Source organism: Penicillium angulare (genome assembly GCF_028827245.1).
Source record: "Penicillium angulare strain IBT 27051 chromosome Unknown utg000005l_segment0_segment0, whole genome shotgun sequence".
NCBI classification, from domain to species: Eukaryota; Fungi; Ascomycota; class Eurotiomycetes; order Eurotiales; family Aspergillaceae; genus Penicillium; species Penicillium angulare.
The window spans coordinates 91,929-105,754 of record NW_026623164.1 but is presented as its reverse complement, the minus strand read 5'-3'; the positions used below and the strand labels follow the sequence as shown (position 1 = coordinate 105,754).

The 13,826-nt window shown below is 46.1% G+C and overlaps 7 protein-coding genes across 7 annotated transcripts; 3 read left to right on the top strand and 4 right to left on the bottom strand.

Moving 5' to 3' along the window:
* Window positions 1-64: 64 nt before the first annotated feature.
* N7478_007430 (uncharacterized protein) lies at window positions 65-1,272 on the top strand (the record flags this gene model as incomplete). The annotated part of the gene is made up of 2 exons (XM_056923644.1): window positions 65-176; window positions 242-1,272. The coding sequence occupies 2 exons, from the start codon at window positions 65-67 to the stop codon at window positions 1,270-1,272; spliced, it is 1,143 nt and encodes a 380-aa protein (XP_056776370.1).
* Window positions 1,273-1,548: 276 nt separating this feature from the next.
* On the bottom strand, window positions 1,549-3,934 carry N7478_007429 (heat shock factor family protein; the record flags this gene model as incomplete). The annotated part of the gene is made up of 2 exons (XM_056923643.1): window positions 1,549-3,406; window positions 3,465-3,934. The coding sequence occupies 2 exons, from the start codon at window positions 3,932-3,934 to the stop codon at window positions 1,549-1,551; spliced, it is 2,328 nt and encodes a 775-aa protein (XP_056776369.1).
* Window positions 3,935-6,010: 2,076 nt separating this feature from the next.
* On the bottom strand, window positions 6,011-6,733 carry N7478_007428 (WD40 repeat domain-containing protein; the record flags this gene model as incomplete). Its single annotated transcript, XM_056923642.1, has 1 exon — window positions 6,011-6,733. One exon carries the CDS (start codon window positions 6,731-6,733, stop codon window positions 6,011-6,013), a length of 723 nt encoding a protein of 240 aa, XP_056776368.1.
* Window positions 6,734-7,189: 456 nt separating this feature from the next.
* N7478_007427 (WD domain-containing protein) lies at window positions 7,190-8,352 on the bottom strand (the record flags this gene model as incomplete). Its single annotated transcript, XM_056923641.1, is given in 3 exon segments — window positions 7,190-7,597; window positions 7,609-8,033; window positions 8,301-8,352. The coding sequence occupies 3 exon segments, from the start codon at window positions 8,350-8,352 to the stop codon at window positions 7,190-7,192; spliced, it is 885 nt and encodes a 294-aa protein (XP_056776367.1).
* A 187-nt stretch (window positions 8,353-8,539) lies between these two features.
* On the top strand, window positions 8,540-8,857 carry N7478_007426 (general substrate transporter; the record flags this gene model as incomplete). Its single annotated transcript, XM_056923640.1, has 1 exon — window positions 8,540-8,857. The coding sequence occupies one exon, from the start codon at window positions 8,540-8,542 to the stop codon at window positions 8,855-8,857; it is 318 nt and encodes a 105-aa protein (XP_056776366.1).
* A 1,345-nt stretch (window positions 8,858-10,202) lies between these two features.
* Window positions 10,203-10,929, top strand: N7478_007425 (putative GPI anchored protein; the record flags this gene model as incomplete). Its single annotated transcript, XM_056923639.1, has 2 exons — window positions 10,203-10,572; window positions 10,631-10,929. The coding sequence occupies 2 exons, from the start codon at window positions 10,203-10,205 to the stop codon at window positions 10,927-10,929; spliced, it is 669 nt and encodes a 222-aa protein (XP_056776365.1).
* Window positions 10,930-11,637: 708 nt separating this feature from the next.
* On the bottom strand, window positions 11,638-13,204 carry N7478_007424 (DUF3431 domain-containing protein; the record flags this gene model as incomplete). The annotated part of the gene is made up of 3 exons (XM_056923638.1): window positions 11,638-11,935; window positions 11,994-12,545; window positions 12,675-13,204. The coding sequence occupies 3 exons, from the start codon at window positions 13,202-13,204 to the stop codon at window positions 11,638-11,640; spliced, it is 1,380 nt and encodes a 459-aa protein (XP_056776364.1).
* Between the last annotated feature and the right edge of the window lie 622 nt (window positions 13,205-13,826).

Genomic DNA, 13,826 nt, shown 5'->3' with positions numbered 1-13,826 from the left:
ACACACGTAGGTACATATAGAAAAGAAGGCCAACAGACTCGAAATAAGATATATCTCATTCGCCATGGACGAACAGGATATTTTCTTCGCAAGTTTCGGTTTGGTGGTTCTCGACGAGATCCGGTTTCCAGGCCGAGCACCATTGACCAATATTCTGGGTGGCTCAGGAGCTTACGGTTAGTACTATTATATTCATTGAACTATTATCTCATTTCAAGCTCAAAATTAACACCTATCTCAGCAACACTGGGCGCATTACTGTTCCTACCATCGCCAAAAAGCCGTCGCGTAGCCTGGCGTATTCACACGGGAAATGACTTTCCAGAATCCATAGAAGAGCTTCTACAAAGTTGGGATATCACCTTGCATATCGACGAGAAATTAGAGAGATTATCGGCACGAGGTTTACTCGAATATAAAGATACGACTTTTGGACGTAAGGACTCGTTGCTAGAACCTTGGAATACTACATTTGCAACATTGAATGAGCGAAGATCTTTACTAAAGCATTCTACAGCGAAGACTTTTCAATATACCACGCCCATTCTAGTCGTTGACGAGTTAAGCATAGGCGAAACTGCTTTGCTAAAGTCAAATGTATACCATTATCTTGCAAGTCCCCAAGATATCAAGATACGCGTTACAAATCTGCTTGCCCTTCGACATAAAGCAGGTATCTTGGATCGACCCCTGATCATCTGGGAACCGGCTCCTCTATCATGCAGCCCAGATAATCTTCAAGCGTGCTTCGATGCAGCACGATACGTTGATGTGCTCAGTCCAAATCACCTAGAATTATTGAGGTTGTTTTCCCGGGCGGAACAAACTGATCTTACCATTACAAAGATTGAGGAATTAGCAACGAAGCTAGTAGATAATGGTGTTGGGCCGGATAACCGAGGCATAGTACTCATTAGGGCTGGAGAGAAAGGGTGTCTTGTGCAAGCTCGATATCTTCCTGCGACATGGCTACCCCCGTTCTATAGAGATGAACTTGAAGCTGGCTCTAAGGAGCTATCAGTGTCTAAGGTTGTTGATCCGACTGGAGCTGGGAATGCGTTTCTGGGTGGGTATGCTGTTGGGTATCTTCGGACAAATGATGCTTTGAGGGCAGCTTGTTATGGCGCCGTCGCAGCATCAATTGCATTGGAGCAAATAGGTATGCCGGAGAGGGTCGAGAAAGGAGATACTGAGTTGTGGAATGGGGTGAGTGTTGAAGCTAGACTACAGGAGTATATGTCTAGGAAGGATGTTGAAAGATCTACAAGGTAAAGGGAGAAAAGTGAGATACTGTCAAGTTGATCAAGTCATGAGCGACCGAATAAGCTCATTCAAATTTTGATCTCAAAGATCAACGTGGATCATTCATATCAAGCTCGAGTTTTTACAAAACCGGCTCCTAACCCCCAAACCCCAGGAAGCAACCCATATAAACAGAAAAACGCCGCCAGTGATCAAGTAATCACTTAGGATATCCTCCCACCTTCTCGGTAGATTAGTTCTTTTAGGTCCATCGCATCAAAGCTCAACTCTAGCTCGTCTGCCTCATCACGCTTTCCTGCGCCTCTTTGCGCTACCCCCATCATCAACAGCTTCTTCTGGCGCCGCGGGACTTGTAGCTTCGCTGTCTGTCAACTGCTCGATAACTCGGCCCGAGTCCATGTTACCAGAGCCGGAATCGCCGCCATAACCAACGCCAGCGCCAGCGCCATCGAAGTTGTAGTTGTAATGATCTTGGCCATGGTTGGTGCCGTCAAAGAGATCACCATCGCCTGGAATATGACCGAAGTCAAAGAGATCATTTGTGACGCCATCAGTTCCTTGACCAGTATCCAAAGAATCATTCATGTTTCCACCCAACTCTGGATTTTGACCATTGTCACCGAGGTTCATGGCTTTCCTGTCGGGATCTGTATCTCCAATGTCCGTGAAGTAGTCGTTGTTGAATATAGTGTCTAGATCAAGTGGAGGAGGTGCACCATTTCCATCAGCATCTAGACCTGGTATAGCACCAGTCGGGCTTAATGGTTGAAGCAGGTTGGTAAGGTTTTGAACGGAGCGATCTTGTTCAGCTTGCATCTTGACTAAATTGTCAATCTCTTGACGAGTGTTCGCAAGCCGGTTGGAGTAATTGTGGGGCATCGGGGGTGGTGTTGGAGTCATAAGAGCATTGTTTGAAGATCCTTGACCAGAAGGATCGGCCGTGTTTGTCTCGTGAGCCATGAGTCGAAGCATATCAGCGCGTTGGTTTGCGGTAAGAGGAACATTACCACCAGATGTTTCGAGGGAAGACAAAACATTAGGAAACTCAGAAAAGTTGGTAGGGACACCATTCCGTGCATTGGTGTTCTGGATAACGGACATAATATCTTGCTGGGGGTAGTTTTCATCCGTATTATTCAATGGCGGAACGGTAGTATTCTGGCGCGGGCTGTTGTCGAATACTTCCTCAACATGCCCGGGCTGGGAAGCACTTGGCTGGCGGTTATGACTTCGAGATCGCGTGTCATATGAGCTGGCTCCGGGAGAAAGGGTAGTGGCACGATTGGTTCCATCTGCAGCAGGTGGGGCTTTGAGAAGTAGCGGTTGTTTCTTTATTGTTCTTTGACCAATTGGACTAGTGAGTCCAGCTAAGGAACCCAAAGGAAACCCATCGCCCATATCCACGATGTTGCCTTGATCCCCAGAAATGGCACCAGCAAAAGAGTTGGCAATGTTTTGGTTCCCTTCCTGGCCCTGCAAACTGCGGTTATAGACAGTTGCGAGGAAAGTGAGAATGGCGTTGATAGAATTCTCATGACGGGTGTGCTGCTCTTGAAAGTTTGCAGCTTGAGCGTATAGCTGCTCATGCTCTTTCCGAAGCCGCGTGATGGTGTTTGAGATGATTTGTTGTTGTTGACGGATCGCTTGCAGTTCTCGATAGACACCCGACAGCTGGTCTGATGGCACAGGAGTGTCCGTCATGAGAGACAGCTGTTGAGGTCGGGGTCGGCTTTCACGAGATGTTGGTACATTCTCCTCGCCATAATCTTCCAGTTCATTTTCATCCATATCCTCGGTCTTCACACGCGGTCCGCTCTTACTTCCCTTGCTAGCATGGCCTGTGGTATTTTTTGGTTTCTGAATCAGCCACAGCAGGTCCGGATGACCTCGCTTGAAGTATGGATTTGCGTATTCACTGGGACTTTTGTTCTTTCGCTCACTGGCGCGCATGGAATTGTCGGAAAGACCAACTTTCTTATGGAACCCATACATGTTCAGCTGGCGAACAAAAGATGCATAATTGTTGTGTTTGAACAGCTCAGGGATTAAGGTTCTCGCAAATTCATCCTCGTCTAGTACAATGAAAGAATTTCCATCATCAGACCATCGAATCAATTCGGTGTTTTTGGATTCATCAAGAAAGCTGTTGATTTTATTAGTTTTTGGCCATAAGGAGACACGCAAGAATTAATGTCACTTACCTGCTCAACTTTTGCACAAAAGGTGGAATTTGTTTTCGCTTCGCCTGTGACTCTTTCTTGGCAGCTAAAGCTCGAAAATATAACTGCTCTAGCGATTCGCCCCATGCTCCCGACTCTCCCGGGTTACCACTTGTGTTAGGTTCCGAATAGGCGACGGGCGATTGTTCATATCCACGATTCCGACTGACTAGCTGGTTCGGCTGCTGGCGACGCGCAACCTGGTTGTTGTTCGCATTCGAGGCTGCAATATCGTGGGAGTCGACATATCCCGGGTTATAGGCAGCGTTCTCGTGGAAAGATGTATTCACAGAGTTTGGAGCAGGATTTTGGCCCCACTGCAAGAACTGGTCGTTGGATAACTGTGAGTCCGGATTCGGAGGAGGATAGTTAGGGGCGGTGCCCATCTGGGGGCGGACCGTAGGTGCTGTGCCCGGAGCAGGTCGTTTGCGCGTTATTCCTTGGGAACTCATGATGAATCGATGAGATCTATGATGTTGATGTTTCGGGTATCGCGAGGGCGGGGTTTGCGCTAGAATTTACCGACTGGCGACGAAAGAGAGGAGTAGGCGAATCGAGTCGACGGGGTATCGATAAACCAATGCTTCAAGTTATGCAGATTGCAAGCTCGATTGTAGGGGCCGTCAGTAACGTCCCAGGCGCGCTGACCCACGCCTAAAAAAAAAAAGTTGGGTTCCACCAGGAATTCGGGCAAAAAAATGGGCCGACTCTTGATAGCGGAATCAAGATTGCCCCGAAACTCAGCGGGTCGCAGATCTGAAAACCAAGGACAAGTATCAGTTGAATGCGACCGTGGAAGGGCTAGCGAAGATGAATGAGGCTTAAGACGAAAGGCTACCTTTGTACGACAGGGCAGTCACGACAGTCAGCGGCGAATGAAAGGGAGCAGCATTCAGAACAACTTGAGGCTCTGAGATATAGGGCCAACAAGGACCATTCACTACAGCCCAGATAAGGACGTATGGGCAGTGAATGAAAGCGATCGAGGCGGGGGGGGTGGAATGGCGCGCAAGAGCAAGAAATCTTGCGTTGCGCTTTCTCGCTCGCTTGACGATGAGGTCAATTCACTTGTGGAGTCGAAGTGTTATTGGCTGTGGCGGCTGAGTCAGCTTGAGTGTGGAGTGCCACTATCAAAGAAATCATCCACCGCTTCAATTAACATGAAAATTAGGCACAACAGGTATAAATAGGCCCAGTCTGCTCTTGAATGTGGAAGCCTATTGTCCAGGTTAACACTGCAACAACAGATGGATATGTGGTACAATAGATGCTAGGTACCAGGAAAGAAGAGTTGTTGATCTACCACAACACACTAACGTCCATACTGCAACCCTTGGAGCCTTATGAATGAGTCATAAATCGATTCTTCCACATTGAATAATTAGTCTTTAGGCTATCATATGTAATGTGTGGCCACCAACCACGGATTGTATCCTTAAAACTCTTCCTCAGTAAACACGCGTACATTGGAATTAGGGTATGCGAGATCAGGCGTTCAATGCATGTGAATGCTTGAACTTTCCGAAGTCAGAATAAAGTTCGTCGCAATATTAACTAAAATAGGAATTATGTGGACGAATGCTTGGATTAATGTAAGTATAGCTTAGGGGCAAAATATGGCCTTGGTTCTCGGTGCCAATACATTTGAGTGGTATGGGGCATGCCCGAGGTTTTATCAATGCCAGTTACCTTCTAAGTACTATTGAGAACCTATTTTTTATTTCTTAACTTAGTTGCTTACACTGGTCGGTAACCCTACCGCCAAAAACATGGCGAATAGACTTCACAGTGTTGGCAAAGCTTGTGGCCAAAATAATGAGATTATACTTCTACTCCCGTTCTACGTTGAGTAAGACGTAGTCCTCGGTGAATCGAAGAGTATATCCGTGCTCCATCTTGATGCTACCATCGATAATAGCCTCACTCAATGACATGATATATGTGGGCGACCGCTGAAGCAAAGTGACATCGATACCTCGGCGAGCAAAGTCATAGGCCGTATCAAATCAGAATAAGGAGGTCCCGACGATTAAGACCTTTTTGCCAATCCATTCACGAGAGGCGTGGTTCTGGGTGAAATGCCTCACTTCTCTCTTGAAATTTCCGATACCAGGAATCTCGGGGATAAACAGCACACCTGCAAGCGATGTTGACAAAACGACTTGCTTGGGGTGAAAAGTGCGTGTATTTGCCTTCCTTAGTGCCGCGTTGAACAGTGATCGCCACTCTCCCTAGGAGTCGTATTATGGAAACAATATAAAATGTTTAGATAACAGATATTAGATATTAGCGTTTATTAATTTCAACGTGGGAGTGGTAATAGGAGGGCCTCAGAATGGTTGATTATGATTTTTTTGAGTGCTGCTAATAGCACTCTCCGTCATATTGACAAATAGGTGCAATGGGAATGATACAGCCTGAAATCAAAAAAAGAAAAGAAAAGAGCACCCACGCGCGCGTGTTTGATAATGTTTACGGCAAAGAAAGTTCAATGAAGGAAACCCGGCCTGAATTATGCCCTAAAGCTATTAAGTTGCTAGCAGCTTCTTCGCCAGATCCCAAAGTCGCACTGTCCGATAATCACAGCCTGATACTACTAATTGCCCATTGGGTGAAAAGGCAACCAAATTGACTCCCTTCGAGTAGCCGTCAAGAGTTTGCTGGAGCTCCCCTGCTATGATATTCCAGAGCCGGACTATATTGTCCGACCCTGTGGTTACTAGACAGCTGTCAGGCGAGATAGATACGGAATTGATGTCTTCTGAATGGCCCTCAATGGTCTGCTGAAGTGCACCAGTCGCTATATCCCATATCCGCAGAGCTTTGTCTCTAGAGCCTGAGGCTAATAGCTGACCGTCAGGTGAAAAGGAACCGGATTTCACCACGTCCAGATGTTCCTTGAGAGTGTGGCGAAGCGCACCCGTCTTAGCGCCCCAAAGCCGCATCATTTGGTTGAAAGAACCTGAAGCCAAGATTTGATTATCATAGGAAAATTTAACGGAAGCAACATAATCTGAATGGCCTTCAAGAAACTGCAATTTTGTGTCCCATGCTGTTTCAGTCTCAGGCAACCGGCATATACAGGAAGGGATGTACTGTTCAAACGTTTCACGTGTTATTGACTCATGAGGTGCGAAAATCAGACCTGCAAAATAGATTTGGAGGGGTGTCTCATCAAGTAATTGGCTGTTCATCAGGAAGTAGTGTTGGGCATCTCGTAATAGTTCGGCCACGACAGGATAGCGATTCATCTTCACTAAATAGTTTTGCTTAAAGAATCGGCATGAAGTTTTGGAACTACTAACCGGAATAGCTGTCTGTAAAGAAGCGATCATTTCTACCACCTCGAATGCATAGCCTAGTAGGCTCATAGCTTCCAAAGAGGAAATCCGGGAATGATTGATGAAGTGATCGGACAGGTTTGTCTAAGCGACTGGAATATGAAGGACTGAGTGAAGACAGTTTAGCCTATATGCTACCTCTCTTGCCTGCCGGTTCAATAATCGGGACAATGCGTTGATGGACAGTGGAGATGCAAGGACGATAATCATCCCGACAAAATTTTTGAAATCTTGCGTCAGGACCTGAATCTCCTCATGATCCTGGCCATGAAGAAGCTGGGTCAAAACGGGCTTGTATGTTCTCTCCATCTTAGACACATAAACTCTTTGGTCGGCCAGAAGGGCTTTCAGTCTTGTGTCTGGATCTCAGTTTTTATCTCTTAGGAAGCGACAGATGGTTGCAGCTGATATGAACAACGGAATCGTTCTCTCGACGAGAATATTCAAAGCCTTATCATCAGGCCAATCGGCTGGTAGAATTTGCTCCTCTTCCTCTCTCAATTTTGAGAATTGGTGCTCGAAATAGAAAGAAATATCCCGTCGGATGATAGGTGCAGCAATCTCGTAGAGGATAACATTCTGGAAGTCATGGGGAACTTGCTGGAAGCCCTGTTCAATTTGTAATTCAGGTCTACCGGTTAAGAGAAACCGTATTTGAACCGAGCTTGACTGTTGAACTTGTGGAAGAAGGCAAAGAAGAGTTCTGACATCTTCATCCCTTTCACATTCGTCTAAGGCGTCGATCACCACAAGGTTTATTGTATCTCTGTCTCCCTGAACCGAACGAAGAGGTTGCAATATAAACCCGAAAATTGCTCCGTAAGTGTCTTATCTGAAATGCGAGGGTCTTCGTTAATTATCGTTTGAATATGAGGAAGAAGCTCACTTTGGTCCTCGTCTCCCCTTTTGAAGAAACTTGCGCCGAGATGCCCTTTCTTCTTGAAGCGGGCTGTAACAGTTTTGGCAATTGTTGATTTCCCAGTGCCTGTCATGCCCTGTATGCAAGAGATAATCTTCTTGCCTGGCGCTGTTGCCCATTCTTCAATCTCATCAAGTACCTCTGTCCGAGTTCCTGGGAGGCACTCATCGTGTATATTTGTATAAGAATCGAACTCAGCGTCATGAGCGATGATCAACCCTTTCAATTCAAAGTTCCGGTTCATCGAATCCAGATCTTGTTTTAATTCTGCTATTTCGTCGTGGACCTTAACTGATGGATTAAGAATCAAAATAAATTCCAGATCATGTACTAGCAAGATGATAAGTGTAGTGCTACTTACGGTTGCCGGAAAGACATTAGCTTTTTGGCTGATGTGAAAGAACTTTTGTATGGTTTCCATCGCTGGATATGCTTGCATTGGTGGCTTTATTCTTCCAACACTACATCTCCTTTAGCAACAGGTGTCATCAGGGTTGTCATGCTCCTTGCAGCGATCCCAAACCTAATCTATCCTGACAAAATTGGACGCAAGCTTACGATTCGTGAGCTTCCTAGGAATGGCTTCCTGTCGCCTGGCAATTGCTGTCATATTTGCTCGAAATTCGGATAAATGGGAAACCGAGCAGTCTTCTTCCTGGGCATGCGTTGTCCTCATTTAAATTCATACGATGTTTTTTGGCTGGTCATGAGGTCCATGTGAGTAGGTTGTTGCTGCAGAGATATGGCCTTTATCGGTGCGCTCGTATGGAGTGTCTCTTGCGATATCTGCAAGTTGGATGAACAACTTCGTCGTTGGCCAGGTAACACCTGGTATGTTCACGAAGCTTGGTTATGGTACCTTCCTGGTATTTGGTATCATGATTACGCTCGGTGCTGGATTTGTTTGGTTTTTCACGCCTGAAACCAGCAATATCACCCTAGAAGAGATGGACGCACTCCTTGACGGCGGTGGTACCTCCACAGGAGACCTTGAGCTTTTACAAACTATACAACATGAGATCGGGCTAGGCCACCTTATACAATCTCTTACTCAACCATCAATCACAGATTATGATAAGCCGGCGCTTGAGCAAATTGAGAGGGCACCAATGTAAAGTGAGCATGTGTGCACTTGAGATACACTTGAGATACACAACATACTATGTTTCGATAATATCACTGTGTCTTCATTCCGAGTCATTCAATATTCCAGCTTATCGGAAGTCGGGTTGCAAGTGAAAGTGATGTCGTAATTCACAAACCCGCTCGATCGCTACCTAGGCACCCAGCATACATGGAGCCCTAGTCAGAACACAATTCCAACAAATCTACTAAGATACACCTCAGTTCATTAATATTATCGCTGATTGCTAAATTAAGCACGTGTTTTCACAAGTCTGGCGATATATTGAAAGAGCATTGGCGCCTAGGCAACAATCTTAGCTCTGCTATAAATACGCCAATGTGCATTATCTATGCAGCTCCCGTTATGGAGCCAATAGTATACAAGAGTGGAGCGTCTCGGCATTATTTCCTGCATGGATACCCACAGACATCTATTTTGGGTCCTTTTTCAAAGAAATTGACCTTATTAATGAAATTCCTCATCGTACGGTCGCGGCCAACCCCGTACTATTTTGCGCTCGGTGCCGACACTAAAAAGTAAAGCGCACTAATCTCGAAGCGAACACTTAGCAGCCACCTAATTGCCGAGTTCCGTTGAAAGCGGCCCCACAGAGTGAGTGTGGCTTAGATGACAGGGTCTACGGCCTGTTCCTTGGCTGTTCCTTGGCAAACATCATGGTGCAGAGTCTGGATGTTTTACAAAATACTGCTAGTCTATTGTTTATTTGAAAATCAGCTAAAGAGGCTATCAAAAGGAAGCTAAAGTCTTGGGTTGTAGTGTATTTCGACACAGCCACTGCAAAGTGGGTAGATCACGAGCGCGAGGGCCCGCTGCAGAAAGGTACATTACTTGATAGTCTCCGCAAGTATCAATGAAAAGATCAACAAGGGTTCTTGGCAGGTGGTGTTTAGAGCAGGCAGCCTATTTCTCTACATGCAGATTGGCCATAGACTCCTGGAATTATGCCAGCAAGGTCAAAAGAAGGGTCCAACTTCTGTCGATTATCTCGCTTGTACAGCTAACGATGAATGCTTCTGTATACCCAAATAGCTCGGAGGGGCTTAGCAGTCCAGGTACCAACTTTGATACCGATACGTTCTCGTCTATGAGCTCATCAAAGCCTCTATCCATAGCTAAGAAATAGAGCGTTGCAAAATGAAGCCATTAATAGAAACCTACATTCATCTGAGCATGTTGAACGGATTTATGCTATATAAAGAGGCATCATTTCCACGAGAGGTCCAATTCATTCCAAACAGCAATTATCTCACTGCAATTTCATTTCAAGCAATACCCTGAACTCGTCAGTTCAATCACTCTCCAAAGCAATCACCATGCGTACCCAGCAACTTCTTGCCCTTAGTGGTCTTGTGCTCGCCGGAAACGTGGCTATTGCGGCCAAGCTCGAGCACGACGATGTTCCAAATCACTGCTGGGATGCCTGTGGTCCTGTAGTAGGGATCTCAGAGAAGTGTGATGCACAGCATGACAATGATTCTGCTGAATTAAGTTGTATTTGCGACTGGGCACCAGCCAAGACGCAGATTCCGCTCTGTGCAGCTTGTATTTCCCAATATGGGAATGACCACGACCACGACCATGATCATGACAATGACAATGATAATGATAACGACAACGATGATGATGATGATGATGATGATGATGATGATGACGACGACGACGACGACGACGACGATGACAATGGTATGTATCCGACTGACTTATTATCATATATAGCACAAATACTTATCTAGTTTCTTAGACGCTCTTGATATCGTTCGCTCGTGTTCTTTCAGCACGACAACTTACAACCCTACCGCTGCTACAACTCTGAGTGCCTCTGCTACCAAAACTGGCACTGGAACAATCGCAACTGTATCCGCCACTGCCACAGATAGCTCAAGCTCGTCTGGTAGCTCTGCTATCTCGGATGGCTCCGCTACCTCTGATGGTTCTGTTACCTCCGCTACTCCTACCAATGGTGCAGTGACTGATCATTCTGCCAATGGGGCCGTGTATATGGCTGCCCTGGTTGGAATGATGCCATTGGCATGGCTCTAGATTGTATGGCCTTCTTCTTATTCGGTTTTCTGTGGAATGTCAGATGAAGAGTCCGTTGAGAAGGTCTGATTTCAATCGTGGCATACATGGATGTTTGCTTTTATGGTACGCGACTTGACAGTCCTTACAGAATCTATAAGTATAGCACCAGAGATATTCATTCATCAACTTGAAGGTCCTAAAGTGTCCGCAAATACGTTGATTTGTGACGATTTGTGATACCACTTGGATTCGAGGGTTATTTATGAGATTTATGTATTTAGGTTAAAGCAGTTGATATTCTGATATAGCCTCCATGGTAGTAGTAGCATGGTAAGAGAGTAAACCGAGAGGTTCAGAACGACTCCTGAAGATGTATTGTATATATAATCATCATGTCAAGGTTGTAGCTTTACAAATAGTACCTACTAGAATGGTTAAAAGTCTTACGGGGTTCTCTCAATTGAAGTATATATGGCACGGAAATGACTAAAAATCGAGATAAGACTTCAAATGTTGGTCTGGAATAAAACAGTTCAAAATTCAAACGGTCTAATATTTGAAAACACGAGGGTATCTGTTCGTCACGATGGTCCAGTAAATAGAACACAGGAAATATCATACAATATATACAGAGAATGGGATATTTTTCCAAGTTTCTGAGACCCGATAAAGGTCCGCCTCCACGTCTACCGCGTCCACGCGAGCCCTGGAATGGAATATCGATGTCTATGGGCTTCCGTATTGATTCTGTCGCAGATCAGGTTCGCTGACGTTGACAACCATGGATTCTGACGGAGAATCATCGAGATCCAAGTCATCCAAAGGACCATCAAGGTCGAATGGGTCCTCCTCATCCTCATTTTCAATCTCGTCCTGGTTCTCATCATCAAAGTCCAATTCTCCAAATTCGTCATCATAGTTCCCCATGCTGAGAAATGGATTATCGGATATCCAATCGGGAACTGGCGGCTCCACATATTCCATCCCATATACATCCCAATAGCACTGCGCTTTAGCTGGACAACTGCACAATAGGTTAACAAAGCCATCCAAGCGGATATCAGCAGAAATAAGAAACTTACGAGACGGGATCCTGCCCGAAGATAATATGCCACAGATATTCAAAAACACGTCCACTGGTCTCATCATCCAATTCCGTCTCCATGAGCCAGGTATGATAATGCTCATAGTCACTCAATGGACGGGCGTGTACTTGTTCCCGCGTAACGGCAAATTGAGCACAACAAGGTGTTCCAACCACCTCTGGAATATCTGTGTTGTTGAAGATACCGATCCATGCACCTGCGAATGCAATTTCCGTTGTGCGCTCAGCCATTTGCCGGAAAGGGTAGACCTCATCCGGACATCCCGGACCCCAATCGCAGCGTAGATTGGCGTATCCCATTTGTTTGACGTAGTCCAATTGTAGTCGTTGCACTGTTAGAACATTGTCTTGCTCGTCGAATTCCACATGTGAGCTGGTACGATGGGCGTGTAGGAAGACCATGTATTCGGGTAAGTCATCGTAGTTGTCGCGAATATATTGGAGATAGATATTGCTTTCTTTTCCTTTGTTTTCTTCGACTGTAAGCTCAGCATCTGGGTCGTCGACAACGTAGACTGCACTTGGCCATCTAGACGAGCAAATCGATTAGTATGAGTGCTAAATAGAAATATCCGAGATAGACAAGGAATGGATAGGAGAGACTCCGAGTGACAATGCGAAAAGGCAAAGGTGAGAAAAACGTCTTAAATGGACTTACTCTGGCAACTCATAGTCCAACCAGTCCGAATCTTCCCACGACATTCTCCCCAGTACAATGATGCGATCTTCCAATTTCGGCACTTGAGGTGGTGGAGGCCTTGGATCCGGCATCTGATTATGCCCATATCTCCCCAGATCATTGTCCAACTCATCAAGATAATCATCCAACCAAAAATCATAGTCATCTTCCACTTCCCCGGGGACTTCCACGGGAATCTGTTGGGGTTCAAATCTAGGAACCGCAACCGGTTTACCAGTAGGCTCCTCGTATGAACTTCCCGTGGGAGTAGAGGACGGGGTAGGTGTCGCGTGGACAGATGGAATAGGGGAACTAGAAATGTGATCATCGCCCGAGACCAGCTCAATACGGGCGCCCGCATCTCTCCAAGTAATTTGCGCGCTGCGACCAGCGCTGCGACCGGATTGCGACTGCCATTGATCGTCAATGGAGCTTAAATGGTTCTTCACGAGAAATAAAGCGAAAACCAGAGTGATGGCGACGACCACTCGAAAAGTGACCACCATCATTGTGGCATGTGGAAACTCTTATCGAGCAGCGCAGCACGAGGGAATCAAGCAAGCTTTAAAGGCGTGGCGGGTTTTCCGGGCTTTTTGGATCGGCCCCACTGCAGCCACGTCTGCATCCCGACGCCTCAGCCGCGTATACGGTTCGGGATGGTAGGGAATCGGCTAGTGATACGTGTAGAATTACCTGTTGAGTCGGACTGTTCACCACCATGTAGTAGTACCAGGTCTATATGATGATTCCTTGAGTTAAAAACGAGATCCTTCGCAGTTCTGGTGTTCCATCCTTTAAACTTACGGAATACATGACGTGAAGGGGTCTGAAGACCCAGTTTTTCTCTCTCGCTCAGTGCAGGAGGGAACAAGTGGGTCCACGACTCGTCAGCCATTTGCGTAGAGAGTGCCGGCTTGGGTCTGTTTCAGGCTTGTTCACACCATTTGTCCTATCACCGCGGGGGCTATCTCCCGCATTGCCTTCTCTAGAACCTAACTGGGGCGTGAAGATCTTTCGAAAAGACCACTGTGGCTTGAGCCGATCTCTCGCCCCGGGTGATGCAATGCAACCCCCGCTTGACATGTTACAGAATTATAGTGAGGAGGGGTTAAATTTTTGATCGGCATTTAA